This window comes from Adiantum capillus-veneris, chromosome 13 (genome assembly GCF_014529385.1).
Source record: "Adiantum capillus-veneris isolate H3 chromosome 13, ASM1452938v2, whole genome shotgun sequence".
NCBI classification, from domain to species: Eukaryota; Viridiplantae; Streptophyta; class Polypodiopsida; order Polypodiales; family Pteridaceae; genus Adiantum; species Adiantum capillus-veneris.
The window spans coordinates 137,590,863-137,606,568 of record NC_140943.1 but is presented as its reverse complement, the minus strand read 5'-3'; the positions used below and the strand labels follow the sequence as shown (position 1 = coordinate 137,606,568).

Genomic DNA, 15,706 nt, shown 5'->3' with positions numbered 1-15,706 from the left:
AAAACATTTTCAGAAACCCCCATAGGCTGTACATTTGCCTCATTGGAAATTACATTCGTATTTCCACCACTGAAAAGAGGCAACAAAGTGTCATAAATGTCCTGTGAGCTTACATTACTGTCTCTAGTACATGACAGCAAGGGCTGAACAGAATCTTCCACAAACAGTACATCCCGAGAAACCAGAATACGTTTTGTTTGCGGATGATACAACCTTTAACCTTTGCTTTCAACACTATAACCAACAAAAATACATTTGACAGCCTTATCATCCAATTTTCTACGCTGCACTTGTGGCACCAAAGCATATGCCAAACAGCCAAAAACACGCATGTGCATTATAGAAGGTTTTCTATCATGCCATGCTTCATATGGAGTAATAGACTGCAAAGCTTTCGTAGGACACCTGTTAAGTACATAAGTGGCACACATGATGGCCTCAAGCAAAAAAGAATGCGGCAAAGCTTGACTTTTGACCATACATCGTGCCATTTCCGTCAGTGACCTGTTTTTCCTCTCAGCAACACCATTTTGCTGAGGTGTATAAGGCACTGTACATTGGTGTTTTATTCCACAACTAGCCAGAAATGCAGTAAATTCATGAGACATATACTCCCCCCTCGATCGGAACGGAGGGTGACATAGTATATTTCGAGACATTTTCAGCCATAGCCAAAAATTGTTTGAAGCACATAAAAACTTCGGACTTCGCTTTAAGCGGAAATACCCATGTATGCCTGGAGTAATCATCAATGAAAGTCACGAAGTACAGGTAATTGCCCAAGGACGGAGTTTGCATGGGCCCACAAACATCACTATGCACAAGCTGCAACCTGCATGTGGCCCGAACTGAACCATCCTTTGGAAATTTAGAACGCTGCATCTTACCCAAAATAAAGCCTTCACAAACATGTTTGACAGGTGCTTCAAGAGGCGGCAAAGAAGCAACCATATCAGATTTCTGCAATCGCAGCAAACTGACCAAATTCAGATGACCAAAACGTGCATGCCAAAGTTTTGCATCTGAAATAGCCCTTGAATCTGCAACAACATTTGCAAAATTTTGTCCACACTTGTCATACAAAGTTAGCCTATACAGCCCACGGCACAAAAGCCCAGATGCAACAATTTCATCACCAAAACTGAGATCATGAACTTTACATCTGTCATCCACAAATTTGACTACAAGTCCAAGTCTAGCAAGTGCGGATACAGACAAGAGATTCTTCTTGATCCCAAGTACATAGAGTGCATCAACAAGTGTGAAGGAACTGCCATTAGCATTAGTGAGCACAATCTTTCCAACTCCCTAAACTGGATAAGAGGCATTGTTGGCACAAGTGACTGAATTCACATGAGGGACAGACTCGAGAGAGGTAAACAATTCACGATGTGAGGTAATGTGCTTTGTAGCACCACTGTCGAAATACCACACATGTGAATCTGCAGCAACTGACAAGCATGCATCATGGACAGCAGGATTGTAAGTGCACTCTGCGCTAAAAGCCCATTCTGCATCAACATCAGCATCACAATCTCCTTTCACAGAAGACTCAACAATGGCTGCATTTGTAGTGGAACCACCCTCTTTCTTCTCAGCCTCTTTGGCCTTCAACTTAGGACACGACTTGATCAAGTGATCATTGGCTTTACAATAATGGCAACGTATCTTCTTTGTGCCCTTATCACCAGAATTGCCAGACGAAGTACTGTCAGCAGAAGCATTAGGAACATAATTTTTGCCACTCGTAGCAGAACCATAAGAAGTGGCTGCATTGCTGTTACCACCCTTTCTTTGAGAAGCAATAAAAGCCTTTTCAACTGCACGCTGTCTAGTCCTGTTTTTTCTGGACAGTGACTCTTGCAACAGCAATGTGCATAATGCATCAAACTTGACAACTTCAGGATTTCCTTGGGTCATAAGTCTCCAAGTACTAGCAAAAGTCTGGTAGGAATCTGGTAAGGCATCAAGAACAGACTGCACAAGGGAATTGTGTGAAATGACTTCACATGGAGAAATAAGTTGCTCATTAATATCCTTGACACTAGCAAGGAAAGTGTCCATATCATCTTCCTCATGCATAATGTTCGACTCCAGCTCTTTGCGCAGCAAAGCAATTTTAGCCTCATTGCGGCTTGCATAAAGACCTGCTAGAATATCCCAAGCCTGTTTTGCAGATTTTGCTGAACGGATGTGAGGAACAATGGTGCGCTTCACAGACAATGCAATCAATGCATGAGCCTGCGCATCCTTAACATCCCAATGAGCTTGTTCTGCCGTAGGCAAAACAACTCTAACAGCTGCAATCCTTGCAGCAAGACCTGCAACATCCTCAACATCGCCTACATCCTCAAAACCAGGACGTACATCAATGCCGTGCACAATGTTCCAAACGCCCTTTGACACAAGAACATGTTGGATCATATAAGCCCGCATAGGGTAGTTGTCCCCTTCCAACCTGTCCTCAGCAGCAAACATCTTGAACACATCTGTGTTGTTGTTGTCAGCCATGGTAAATACTGCACCTGATGTGAAGACTGCCCTAAAATAGGAGAAACGGAGCGGGAACAACCTGTGCTATATAGCACAAACCGTAGAAGACTATAAGGCACCTGTTATGCAAAAAACGGCACTGACAGAAATTCTGCACAAAGTGACGAAATAGCCTGTGCAGTACTGCCTGTAGTGGAAACGGAGGCCGAAATGAGCCCAAATCAAAATTCTGAGCAAAATTTTTGTCGACCTGCGAACGCCGGCCAAAGCTCACTGAAATCGGAGAAAGTGAGCAGGCGTGTGCTGTAGCAGCTGGCGACTAAGCCCGGGAGGACGTGACGTGCTCTGATACCATTTGTTGGAATTAGGGTTGCAGAGAAACACACACAGCTTGGAGAAGACGAAGGAAGCTCAAGGCACACAATAGAGAGTGTGTTACTTAGTGTGCAATGGAAAGATTGATAGCCCTAGAGTGATGGGCGTATATACAATGCACGGGGGAAAAAACCTCCTAAAGAGGGAAAAAATGCCCCGGCGGTCCTAGTGTGTTTAGACACATCACTACCACATGTATATGGTAACAAGATTGAGAGAGGTAGACTTTATAGGCATCCCAGGCTCCAACGAGGAGAGACTCTATCAGCTAGGTCAGAGAGAGCCAGAGAGAGCTTCATTACATATGCCACTATACAGCCTACTATGAGATAGATGGCCGCTTCCATTGCGTCTTCAGAGAGGGGTTTGGGCCTTTAGCTAGAGTCATGCGATTCTACGACCAGAGATGCTTGGGTCTATATTTGATGGAGATACAGTGATATCGAGCAGAGCTCTTGGGGGGGGGGGGGGGGGGAGAGAGAGAGAGAGAGAGAGAGAGAGAGAGAGAAATGAAAGGAAATGATATACTAATGTCTACAAAAGGCCAAAATGACCTATGAGACCAAACTGATTACAATGATGAGTCTAGTACCAAGTCTGGGTACAAACAAAGAAAACTACTAACTAAAAACTGAGATAGGAGTGCTGCTGAAACCGGCCCGTAGGGCGGTAGGCGTTGGCTTTCACCCGAAATTCTTTACTTTAGACACACACACAGAGCACTTTGCAAAGAGAACCTGCGACGGGAATTAACACTTAATCACACACACGGCTCGGAAGCTAGAATGCTCGGAGCAGACGTCGACAATCTGTAGGCCCCAAAATTGGCGCCCCTTTCGGTATTTCTTTATTCTTTAGGAGGGTAAATTACAAGGTAAGGTCCTGGGAATCCTTCACGTGTATCCACCTAGATACCATTTGATTTGGCCAAATTTCGGCAGCATAACAGCCCCAAAACTTGCGCGAAACCAATTCCCCTGCTGGAACTCGCTTGCATTGTCGTATACCCTCTGATTCCTGTCCAAAATCAGTAAACTCAGCACGCTGTATTTACTGGTTTTTGCCCTGTTTTTAGCCCCAAACATTCCCCTAATTGTCCTTTGCCAGTGGGGCACGCTTCCCAATGATCCTGGCGTCCGTATGGCTGAAAAACAGTGAAATTACAGCGCATACACAGCGCTGATTTTGCACCTGTACGGTGAGGTTATGACCCTCACCAGTGCCTGCTTTGGAGCAGCAGTTAGCTACCCCTGTTCCTGCTCAAGGAGGCTCTTGCCTCAGCACAAAAGCATGAACCCACACAACTGTACATCAGTCAAATGAGTAGCCCTCTTGTGGGGCATCACATAACTGCACGTAGGGGAGAGAGAGAGCAGTGTGTAGTGTGCAGGGCATCACTCCTAGCACCACACTGTACATGAGTGGGAAAGGAAGCACTCCATAGCTCTTAACCTGTGACAAAAGCTGAAATGAGGCTCATCCCAGCTTAAAAATTCAGCGCCCATTTTTCTGGAAGAGGTAAGTTCACGAAAATGTGACACTTGGCGCATTTTCAAGCATTTTCCCGTTTCTGGTTCGCCGCTTAAAAATATCCCAACCGACGCGTCAATTGACTTCGTGGCAGAGTTATAAAATGTTCCCCTAGTCATACCGGAGGTAATGATGCGAACACATTTCATGGCCCAAAATAGCAGTTCCCTATATTTTAGGAGATGCTTCCGTTGGGCTCCCAGTGGTCTTCTGACCATCTATCCTCATTGGGAATGCATCCAAAAGTGCAATGTGGCCCAATTGTCGGATACTTTTTGTTGGTAGTCCCACCTTGACTTTACGCCTTAATTGAGTTCACTTCCTAGTATCCACCAACTTGCTAAGTGCGACGGGGGGACCTATATGATCTTGCTCTGAGCCTAGACATCCTCTTACCATACGAATTCCAGTGCCGACCACTTCCCGTCTGCGGGTGAATCTACCGTTCACATTGGCCATACAATGTCCGACCGTTTGCTACTTCATAAGGAGGGTCTCAAAACAAATAAAATAAACCCCATTGGAAAGAAACCAACAACCAAGGTTAGCAGTTGCCACATCTCTGTGACATGGTTAATAACTGCCAGGTCCTCGTGACAGCTGCCGACTCCTATGGGTGGCTGGTAAGCTGAGCAATGGTATCATGCCACAAAGGTACAAAGTGGGGATAAGTGTCACCATGATACAATATAGCAGTAACATGAAGCCTATCCTGATCGACACTCTGGATGTCGTGCTAGAATCCTGTGGATACTCTGCCGCAATCTCCTCCGGTGCTGCATGGCTCCCCTCCTCAGTCGCGGTCGTCTCGATCTCCCCAACTCTATAGCTCGGTCAATGAGAGTACCGGTGGTGTGTGTATGGGTGGGAACTGAGCTTTGTGATGGTGGTGTCCCCTCTGCCTTTGTGGTACTCGTACTGAAGAAATCTGAGATGCGTCTCTGGGACTGTCTCTGTCTATGCCCTCTCAATAGAGAGTCTCTATGTCTCTGTATCTCAAGTAGAAATAATCCGAGACATCTCTGATCCTGATATCTCATGACTCTATCTAACGAGTCAAAAACCATCTCTAAATAAACAATGAAAGCGTCCCCATATCTCATAGTAGACTGTGCAGTGACATATGTAGTGAAACTTTGTCTCTGTCTCTGTCTCTGCATGGCATCACTGACATATCCTACTGTCTACTAGTATGCCTCTGCATCTACCTATCTCAATCCCAAGCTGGTGTGAAGATGTGCGAATGTGGCCTATGGCACATCGTAACCCATGAGATAGATGTGTGTCCATGTAGCTGGGCCGTGTGACAAAAGCGTCTGTCGTGAGATGGAGAAGATGCTCTCTATAGAAAGCCCTCTTCGTACCCAACTCCGTGATGGCTCTATCCATGTCCTCCTGGTATCAAGCTGGATAAGATCCTACCGAATGAATCTAGTAATCTCCATACGTGTAAGAGCCAAAGATGGTGCATCAAGAGAATACTGGAAAGGGTGCAGCCTGTCCATGCTGAAACCATGCCTTTGAAACCATGAGCTCATCTGTGCATACCAACATGATGTATCTCCCTGTAATGCCAGCTGTCTGGATGAATCAAGAGCAAGCCTAGCATATCTGTCCCTAGTGGTGTCCCATAAGCTGTGTACAAATGATACTGATCTGGTAAGTGCCTCAACCTCCATAGGTGGGGCAGCCAGCTCCGCTCGTATGATGTCATGTGGAACTGAGGACTTGGCTCTAATCAGCCTAGAAATCATATATACCAAGGGCCTCTCCATATTACTCCATCCAGCACTATCAACAGACGGTCCCCAAACCTGAACCCCGTAGTGCATAACCGAAGCGACCAAAGTGTCGAAGAGCCAGAGCTTTGTTCGAGGTTCTTGGAACTGAACCTGCGAAAAAATCCTCTCTAAACCTCCTAGGACTGCATAGGCTCGAGTCAATCGGTGGGTAAGTATCTAGGGAGGTGTCAAAGATCAAAGGCTCGCATGGGTCAATGCGGAATGGTATCAATATCCTCCACAGAGAGGGTTTGCACAGGACAACTCCGGTGTCTCTCCAAGATAAGTCTAATCTGTTGCTGTAGTCTCTTTTGTCTGGAAGAGAGGCCTCTCATCCTGGATCTCCTTGATCTATCAATCTCGGCTTCTCGATCCTACTGATGCTATGGTTTGTATCTCCACTATTTGGCTTCTCTCCTCTGTGCTCTGGTATGAAAAAAATCTGTGCTCTCTCTCTCTCTCTCTCTCTCTCTCTCTCTCTCTCTCTCTCTCTCTCTCTCTCTCTCGCACATATTTTTTTTCTCTCTCCCACCCCTACCCACTATTTTCTTTTCAGTTCTTTGTAGTTTTTGTGCCCGGGCCTGGTATTAGATTCACCACATGTAACCTTTTGGTCTCATAGGTCATTTTGGCCTTTTGAAGACGTTAATATTACATTTCATTTCATTTTCTCTCTCTCTCTCTCTCTCTCTCTCTCTCTCTCTCTCTCTCTCTCTCGCTCTCTCTCTCTCTCTCTCTCTCACACACACACACACACACACACACACACACACACACACACACACACACACACACACACACTCACACACACACACACAAACACACAACATAGATTAATACTAGGTCCACACATTTGTTTATGAGATGCAGAGTAGACACAAAGATAACAAATCCTAGCACTAAGTTAACACTCCTACCTACTCAGAAACTCAACAAGTACTTTACGGAATAGAGTTAACCATTGAGCAGTCCGGTGATCATTTGAAAATAAAACTATTTTATCACTTCGTGTGAAAGAAGATTTAACTCCTCAAACAATGAGTAACCAAGATGTAGAAAAATGACCTAGATGTGACACTTAAAGCTCTTGATAAGTTTTGTTCCGGCCAATCTTGCTCGCCTACTGATATGCGACATTCTTGCTTGAGGATTGTTTCAAATAGAACCAAAGGACACCTTGCATCTGTAAGCACAAGTGTTGCTAAAATAAAATATGTACATGTCGCAACACAATGTCACGAGCTTGCATAGTTCGGCTTATAAAATCTCATGGTTCCAACAAAAAATTATTCCACAAGATCTTTGTTAAGGAGATTACTTAGCTACCGCTGTATGGGGAAGACAAGAGTGAGCATTCTTTTGAAGAATAGGACGCAAGCCTTATTAGTGAAGCTTGCAAAGGCATGAAGGAGAATGCCAGGGAAGAGGCTTACCGATTGTATTTAAAGACCGGCAAGTTTGGAGAGCAGATGCTTTTTGGAGTAGGTGGCTAAAGTAGGATACACTCTTGCTTGGTGAAGGTTGCATACTATTGATTGAAGCGTGTGGAACATCATCTTCTTCTGACTGATCACCTTTCAAAACATGAATTTTAGTATATTTGTGTAACAGGGAATTAGCAATCTCTCTCTCTCTCTCTCTCTCTCTCTCTCTCTCTCTCTCTCTCTCTCTCTCTCTCTCTCTCTGTGAGACAGAGCTACATTACGTATGTCACTGCCCAGTATACTATGAGATACAAGGCCGCTTTCACTGTCTGTTCAGAGAGGGTTTTGAACCACTTTCTAAAGTCATGAAATACCAGGATCTGCCTCGGATTATACTTACTGGAGAGTCGCAAACACAGAGAGGACCTCTTGAAGAGAGGCACAATGGGAGAGATCCAGCGACAGCGGAAGATTACAGATTTCTTTCAGTCACAGACAGAGGAGTTCGAGCAGCCCCCACAACATAACACCACCAGAGGCATACTGCTCAATTGGGTGATAGAGTTGGGGCGCTCCCATTGCCCACGGATGAGGCGGTCCTCTCAACATCGACGCAGGTTGCGACAGAGGATCCATACCATATTGGCACGACATAGGAGCCGTCTCGACAGAGTGCCTACCTTGGAGGACATTGAATCTCTATAGCCTTAATGATACTGATGTATATGTATATGATGCCTCGACTGTCAGAGAGCTCCATTGTATCATCTCACCCTTTGTATTCCCTTTGTATCGGCTTTCACCCCACCCCTACCCACTCTTTTCTTTTCAGTTCTTTGTACTTTTTCAACCGAGACCTGGTACTAGATTGACCACTTGTAACCTTTTGGTCTCATAAATCATTTTGGCCTTTTGAAGACGTTTATATTACATTTCATTTTATTTCATTTCTCAGCCGAGGATGGAGGAGCACTATTTGCCGATGTACAATATATTTGACAGGTATCACTATCTATTTCGAGAAGGTTTTGGCCGTTGAGATGGGTTATGCAATTTGAGAACCAAAGATTCTTTGGAGGCTGGACTCTTCCTCTTGGAGCTCCATTTGCGAGAGAGGAGATCTCATGCGCTGCCCACCTAGGCGAAGCACAATTATTATTTTCTTTATTACCCCATGACCGAGTATGAGGGTCATTGCCATTAAACACACGAGCTTCATGATTCATCGACACCTGTAGAGATACACCATCTGAAGTCTTCATCATCGCAAGGAGTCAATTGTGAGAGAGCAAGCGCAATAGATAATTTGTTTGCATCTTTGGGCTTGATACTAAACATCTAGAGGTTTGAAATCTCAGGTAGACCTATTGACCTTGTAGTAGACTATGATACGTGCTAGACTAAAATCCACAACCGGATGTGAACATACACAAGGGGTGCAATTGCAAGTACCTCGATTTCCGCGATAGTATGAGTTTATAGAGGAAACTTCTCATGTATATAATAATAACGTACAAAACGGGCTATCAGAGTCGGACATGCATAGTCCATTGGATGAGGTCCCGAAACACCTGGCCGTATATTGCATGATTCAGAAATTGAGGCTTTCCTATTTCGTATAAACCCTACTTGACCACCACAATGTACCGCACCATAGAATTGTTGGTATGGCGGTGCATGTCAAGAGACACAAGCATGTCTACAACGTGAGATGGCACTTGGCATATTTACTCATAAGCATGCTGGGACAGTCTTTCATCGACTTGTGCAACAGAACAAGCGAAATTATTTGGCTAGATTGGAGGAAGAGATATATCAATTGTTTATGGGACAAGATAGTAAGAGGGCATGTAGGCGATTTCATGATAGCTAGTCGTTGATACAGAACTCTCTTCATATTGACAGCGTGAAATCGCAACCGGGTGGGGGTGGCCTCTACACCTCCATCTTTGTAAATTGCGGTGGAATCCCAGGCAGCTAGCACTCTTGGGCGATCATTGAGGAGGTTCAAGCATAGAAAAAGAGGATCTATCATCTATTGCTGTTTTGTGGATATCCACAAAGCTTTCCACACAATGCCACGTGTGACATTGATGAGGAGGACGGAGGATATTGGAATCCCAATGGAGTCTCACTTGAGAATTTATGCCTTAAATGAGGTAGGGACAGGTAGAGTGGGGGCCGTTAGGGATGTATCTGATTTAGTTAGGAATGCAGTTGGGACAAAGCAAAGATGTCCACTTTCCCCCATCCTACTTAGGCTTTACATAGATGAAGTTTCAGAATGTTGAGAGAGGAGGGGCTAGCTTAGCTGGGGTGTTGATATCAACATTGCTATATGCAGAGGGTATCAGACCCATTAAAGGGGTACATCAACATTTGCATGCATTACAGACCTTTTGCACAGAAAGAGATCTTATGGTGAACTTGCAAAAGGCAAAGTCATTGTCTTCAATACTGCAGTAACATGGGTGACAAGATTTGCATATAGATTTGTTTTTGAGGGGGGCCAATTGAATTTGTCAGAGAGTATGTATGGGGATAATTTTCATGCATTACGACCTTGCTGAACTTCACACGCTCCAAAATGAACAGGTGGAATTGATAGTAGATTCCCAAATAGCGCGACAAGAAGCACATGAATCGCACAATCAGCTACTACCGCAGAGACAGAAGTTAGCTGAAGCTCATGAAGAAATCACGGCTACGAAAAGATTTGTTGCAGTTCAACAGGATGTGATCAATGAATTGCAGTTAGTATTTACGAATGTTTTCAACCAAGTAGATGCACCAGAGAATCAACTGGCCATGGCAGAAATACAATTAGTCAGTGTCGAGAAAGAGCTCATGGCTACGATGGGTGGGAGCATTTGGAGAGACCATTGGTCATGATGCTGTCACACATGATAAGGGCGAAGACCTCAATTCCACATGAGATCATTCGTGCAGAGATTGGTGCATCACCCATGTTGTCGAGACCTTGTTTCAGGCAGTGAGCTTCCTCCACAGATTATGGGAGCTCCCTTAAGATAGATACGCACGACTAGCATTGGGCTCATCCATGTAGTTAGCAGCCGAGGGTCACAGACATTGTTGGTATGCCCATATGAGCACGTGGATGAGTCTACATAACATGCAGATTGATAACCTACCTTGTTTGAGTACCAGTCAGGTACAGTCAGTGCCTAGGGATTAATGTTGGCAGGGCAATGCGGGTGCAAGGGACAATAGATTATGTAGATTGTAGAACAAAAAATCATGCAGGTGCGTGGTTCATTATGAGATTGAAGAGGCATACCATTGTCTATTCAAAGAGGGTTTCAATCCTTTGAGGAGAGTGGTGTCACGTGCAGCAAAAGCTGCTATGGTGCATCTCATGGCATGTGACTTGTAAACATGTAGGAAGTGTCGCCTTTCCACGACACTTAAGTACATACATACTCTATGGTATGCAAGAAGTGAGCTTGTAGTCTATGAACGATGTGCACCACTCTGTGCCAAGTTTGTTGTAGCTGCTGTAAATCAATTTCTGTCTACCTAGATTAATACAGGATGCAAAACTAATGCAGCTGATTGTCTCTTTTCTCCAATGAGTAAGAAACTGTACACATCATTTTGAATGTGCTGTGACTATGATGTCAGACTTCTGGTCAGATTTTATTTTTATTTTTTTGGCCCGCTGGGGGGGGGGGGGGGGGGGCAATGTGGAGGACAGTGGCACATGTAATTCTGCTATATTTGTTGCGGAGGTAGGTAACTTTAGGCATCCATTTTCAAGCCTGCATTTTTGCACATCCACCATGAAAGGTTTCTCTAGGAACAATTAATTCTATAATTCCTTAGCATAAGAGTATGAGAACAGCTCCTGAAACTCCTTTTTCTTGAGCCTCATCCGATTATCTTGTCGGCTTGATCTCTCTCTGTAGGTAGAATGCTAGCCACTTCTCTGATGTGTGCAAGTACTGTAAAATTTTAAACAACTTGATGTACAAAGAGATCTTTCAACCAGAAGCTCACTCTTTGTTGATTTTTGTTCAGGCGATGGAATACCTATTGAGTTGCCGAGAGGCTGATGGAGTGAGCTCCCCAGGACAATTTCTCCAATTCATTGAAGCTTTCCAGAAGGCATCAAGGTCTCTCTTTCTCTGTGGATAATTGCCAATTCATATGCAACATTCACCTAAGAAAAACTTCACAATATAGTGCAGAATGTTGTATATGTAGGAGATTTATTCATTAGAAGAATGTTTGTTTCTCATACTGGCTTAAGTTAAAAGAAATTTCTTAATTTCTTCAAAGATCCGTTCTGTTGTAACTTCTCATAAGGTTTCTACAAATCGACCCATGCAAACGCCACAACAGTGAAAGGAAGATGCAAGGTGAAGAGGATAACCTCCCTAGAGATTGCCACACACACACACACACAGACCTTTTTTTTTGGGTAAATCAGTTGTTATTGCTTTACAAATGGGAAACCTCGAAGTGAGGAAAACCCACCGAAAGACTCATGACACTACAACTTTATGTTCTATACAAGGGTAAGGCTTCAGAGAAAAGCAGAACCCAAGTGTCTAAAAACAGTGACTAAAAAGCTCCAGATGAGATGCGTCCAAATCATGTAGTTTGCAAGAGTCATATATAGATTGTTGCAATGAGCGGCGAAAGAAAACAGAAATGTCAAAATGTGCCGCATTAGTGAATGCCACATTCCTGCTCATCCAAATTGACCAAAATGCCCAAAATCTCACCCAATGCATAAATGTAGAGTATCCTGCAATGGATGTGGAAAGGCGTCCAAATATCCAAAAACATTTGCCAAATATTGTCGATGGAAACCTAGCTCGTAGTTGACCCGAAAGCTTTATCAAGAAGTCTCTGGTTTCCATACATTGCCACAAAAGGTGGGGAATTGTTTCGATGGGAGAGGAACATATCAAGCAACGAGATGACGTGATTCCTCTCCTAGATAAGAATTTGCCTACAGGCAAAATTCCAACAAGGCATCTCCATAGAAACAAACGTTGTTTAAGCGGTAGCTTATTCTTCCAAAGCTTTCGAAGTGTGGATTTCCACCATTTCAGAGATTTAGTAACTCTCCAAAGCGCATTTCCATGAACTTGTATCCAAGGAGGAGGGAGAATAGCATGATTACTTTTTTGGATGTCATTTTTGCCAAAGAAACTGAATGACATCTAGGAGAGTTACTGCGCAATTGCCAATCTCCAAGTCTATTAGATATATTCAAAGATGGAATTGGTTCAAATGGGATCAGCAAATGATGTATTTTGCGCCAAATATCCCGATGATGCATACCAAGATTAAGAGACCTGCATGTAGTAGTGAACGACAACACATGACCTATGTTGTCAACCACATCTCGGATGCATCTGACTCCCATTTTCATCAAATTGTAAGCCTTTATGGGTTTTGAACATGCCAAAGGCTGTGGAAAAACAGCAGACCAATGTATACTTTCTTGGGAAAGAGAGTTACCAAAATGAGAAGGTCTTGCAGACCAATGGGCTTGTGAAAGAACTTTCTTCCAGGCGTGTATCAGCATTGTTGAATGCAGGCAACCAGAAATTTGACCTTCAAATTTGCCTATAACCACTTCCCAATGGTGTGTAATCCAATTCCCATATGCATGTGTTTTCATAGAAGCCAAAATTTGCGCCCACGGTTGGGATTGTTCAAAAAACGTAAGTAATAAAGTGGCCTTTCTGGCAAGTACATGATAATGAATATTGAAACCTCCATGCATTTTTGGTGTACATACCAAATCTGCTTTAAGCAGATGCAAAGCTTTACGCTTTGGATGAGTTTTCCATAATAAATCAAGAGCGTGCGACATGAATTTAGAAATAGCCACTTTTGTCCAGGATACAAGTGGAAGATAGAATTGAATGTAAGCCATAACAATAGATTGAACAATCCTCAGTCTAACATGAAGAGGCCATGTAGACAGTTTCCAATAATACAATTTGGCTCTAAGCTTGTCCATCACCCATTGAATCTGATGTTTCACAGAAATATGCCAACCTATCGGGTAACTTAAATGTCTAACAAGTTCAGTAGGCATAATGATTGACCCGGCCAAAGAATAGAACGCCAGTCACATGCCTTCAAAGGCAGAAATTTAGATTTAAGAAAATTAACATGAAGTCCAGATGCTTTCCCAATAAAGACAAAGTATCCATCAGCTTGCGGAGAACCTCAGGACTGTTCTCAGGCATAAAAAAAGATGATTAAAAAAAGAATCATCTGTATATGCCTGAGCCAAGAAGGAATCTCTGCCCGGTATTTGCAACCCACGCAAGGTACCCTCATGACGAAGTTTATCTAGATACAATAACAACGGATGAGTTGCAATAGCATAGAGAAAAGCACTCAAAGGACAACCTTGGCGGACAGAGCGCCCCAAATTCCATGGCAATGTAATCTCCCCAGCCAAAAGGCATTGAGCAGATGCGTTCATATAAAATAGACAATGTTTGTCATTTTTGGACCAAAACCCAGTTTTGACATGACTTGAGAAATGAAGTCCCATTGAATCGTATCAAAGGCTTTAGCAATGTCAACTTGCAACATAAGTACATCCTGCTGAGTGTACTTTGCATATTCAATGGCAAATAAAACAGTTACAATATTATCATGAATTTGCCGTCTTGGAATAAAACCATATTACCTAGGGTGTAAACCATGCTGCAATACATCCTTAATGCGATGGACAACCATTTTGGAAACCAGCTTATAAATCAACGGCATCATAGTAACGGGCCTCCAATCATCAAACTTTTCAGCCAATGATCTTTTTGGTAGCAGCTTGATCAAACCATGTTTCCAAGAGGAAGGAAAACTTTGGTTACACCATACATGATTAATCATTGAAAGCAATTTATCTTTTAATTGTTCCCAGAATCGTAGATAAAATTCAACCGTAAGGCCATCTCAACCAGGCGATTTCCCTTTTGCCATTGCTTTCAATGCATCCAATTATTCCTCCTCAGTAAAACATCCTTCAAAATCTGCAGCTTGCTGATGATCCATAATAGGTTGAACCACATCTAAGAAGCAAGATCGAGCTGCTAAGTCAGAAGATGAAGGAGAAGAAGGCGCCATAAAAAGTGACAAAAAATGCGAAACAATTTCTTGAGCTAAATCCGATTTGGAAGAAGTCCAAATATCATCAGACTTTTGAACTCTAGAGATAGAGTCTCTCATGCGATGAGCGTGAAGAGATTTGAAGAATCTCTTGGAAGAACAACCTTTGTCCAAAAGTGAATTTTCTCTCACCCGAACTTTCCACTTACAAAGTTTGCGAGCATTATTATGCTTAATAATTGCTTTAGCTTCACATAATCTGTGCTGATCTTGCAAGTCCAGTGTAGATGATTGACTTAAGACTGTAAGACTCTGAGTCACTTGTTTAGCCCATGCTATATTAGCTCGCTATTCTCCCATAAACCAACGTCCGTATTCAAGCTGGATTGCTTGAACACACTGAACAAAAGACCGCCATGCAAAATCAAGATCCTCATGAATATGATGTTCCAAAGGTCTGATAGCTGTCATGATCATTCCACTGAAAGTGTCATGAGACAAGTAACTATTATTGATATGTAAAAGACGTCTATTATACAAAGGAGTGTCATCTATTTGCATATCAAAATACAAGCTGAGCCACAAAGGAGCATGATGTGACAATTGCATTGTGTGATCCGTGCACATTTTGCATATATAAGATTCATATTGATGTGCACGTAAAAGATACCATCTGTCAAGCCTGGCACGATATTCAGACAAAGCATAATGCTGATACGTAAATCCCAGATCATCAGGACGGACCATATTCCAAAGGTCCTGAGCATGCATAGTATTCACAAGGGATGACCAAGCTTGTTTCTCTGAGGAGAGTGTATGCGAATTGTGAGTAGTATTATCCTGAACATGTGGGGAATTATTGAAGTCACCACATAGTAAAGCATTGGATAATTAACTAACTGGACCCACAATTCTGCTCTTTGCCTGGAAGACTGCGGTGCATATACAGCAGCAAACTCAAAAATTTCATTATTGATCATACATTGAATCACCATCTAATGA

General features: G+C 43.1%; 1 protein-coding gene across 2 annotated transcripts in view; it reads left to right on the top strand.

Annotated features, from left to right (window-relative positions):
* LOC147444937 (tRNA dimethylallyltransferase 9-like) overlaps positions 1-15,706 on the top strand; it is a 152,399-nt gene that overhangs the window by 105,303 nt on the left and 31,390 nt on the right. For both annotated transcript variants that reach the window (XM_086527440.1, XM_086527439.1), the window contains exon 8: positions 11,642-11,736. In XM_086527440.1, the coding sequence (XP_086383566.1) occupies positions 11,642-11,736 (95 nt within the window). The remainder of the gene's footprint in view (positions 1-11,641; positions 11,737-15,706) is intronic.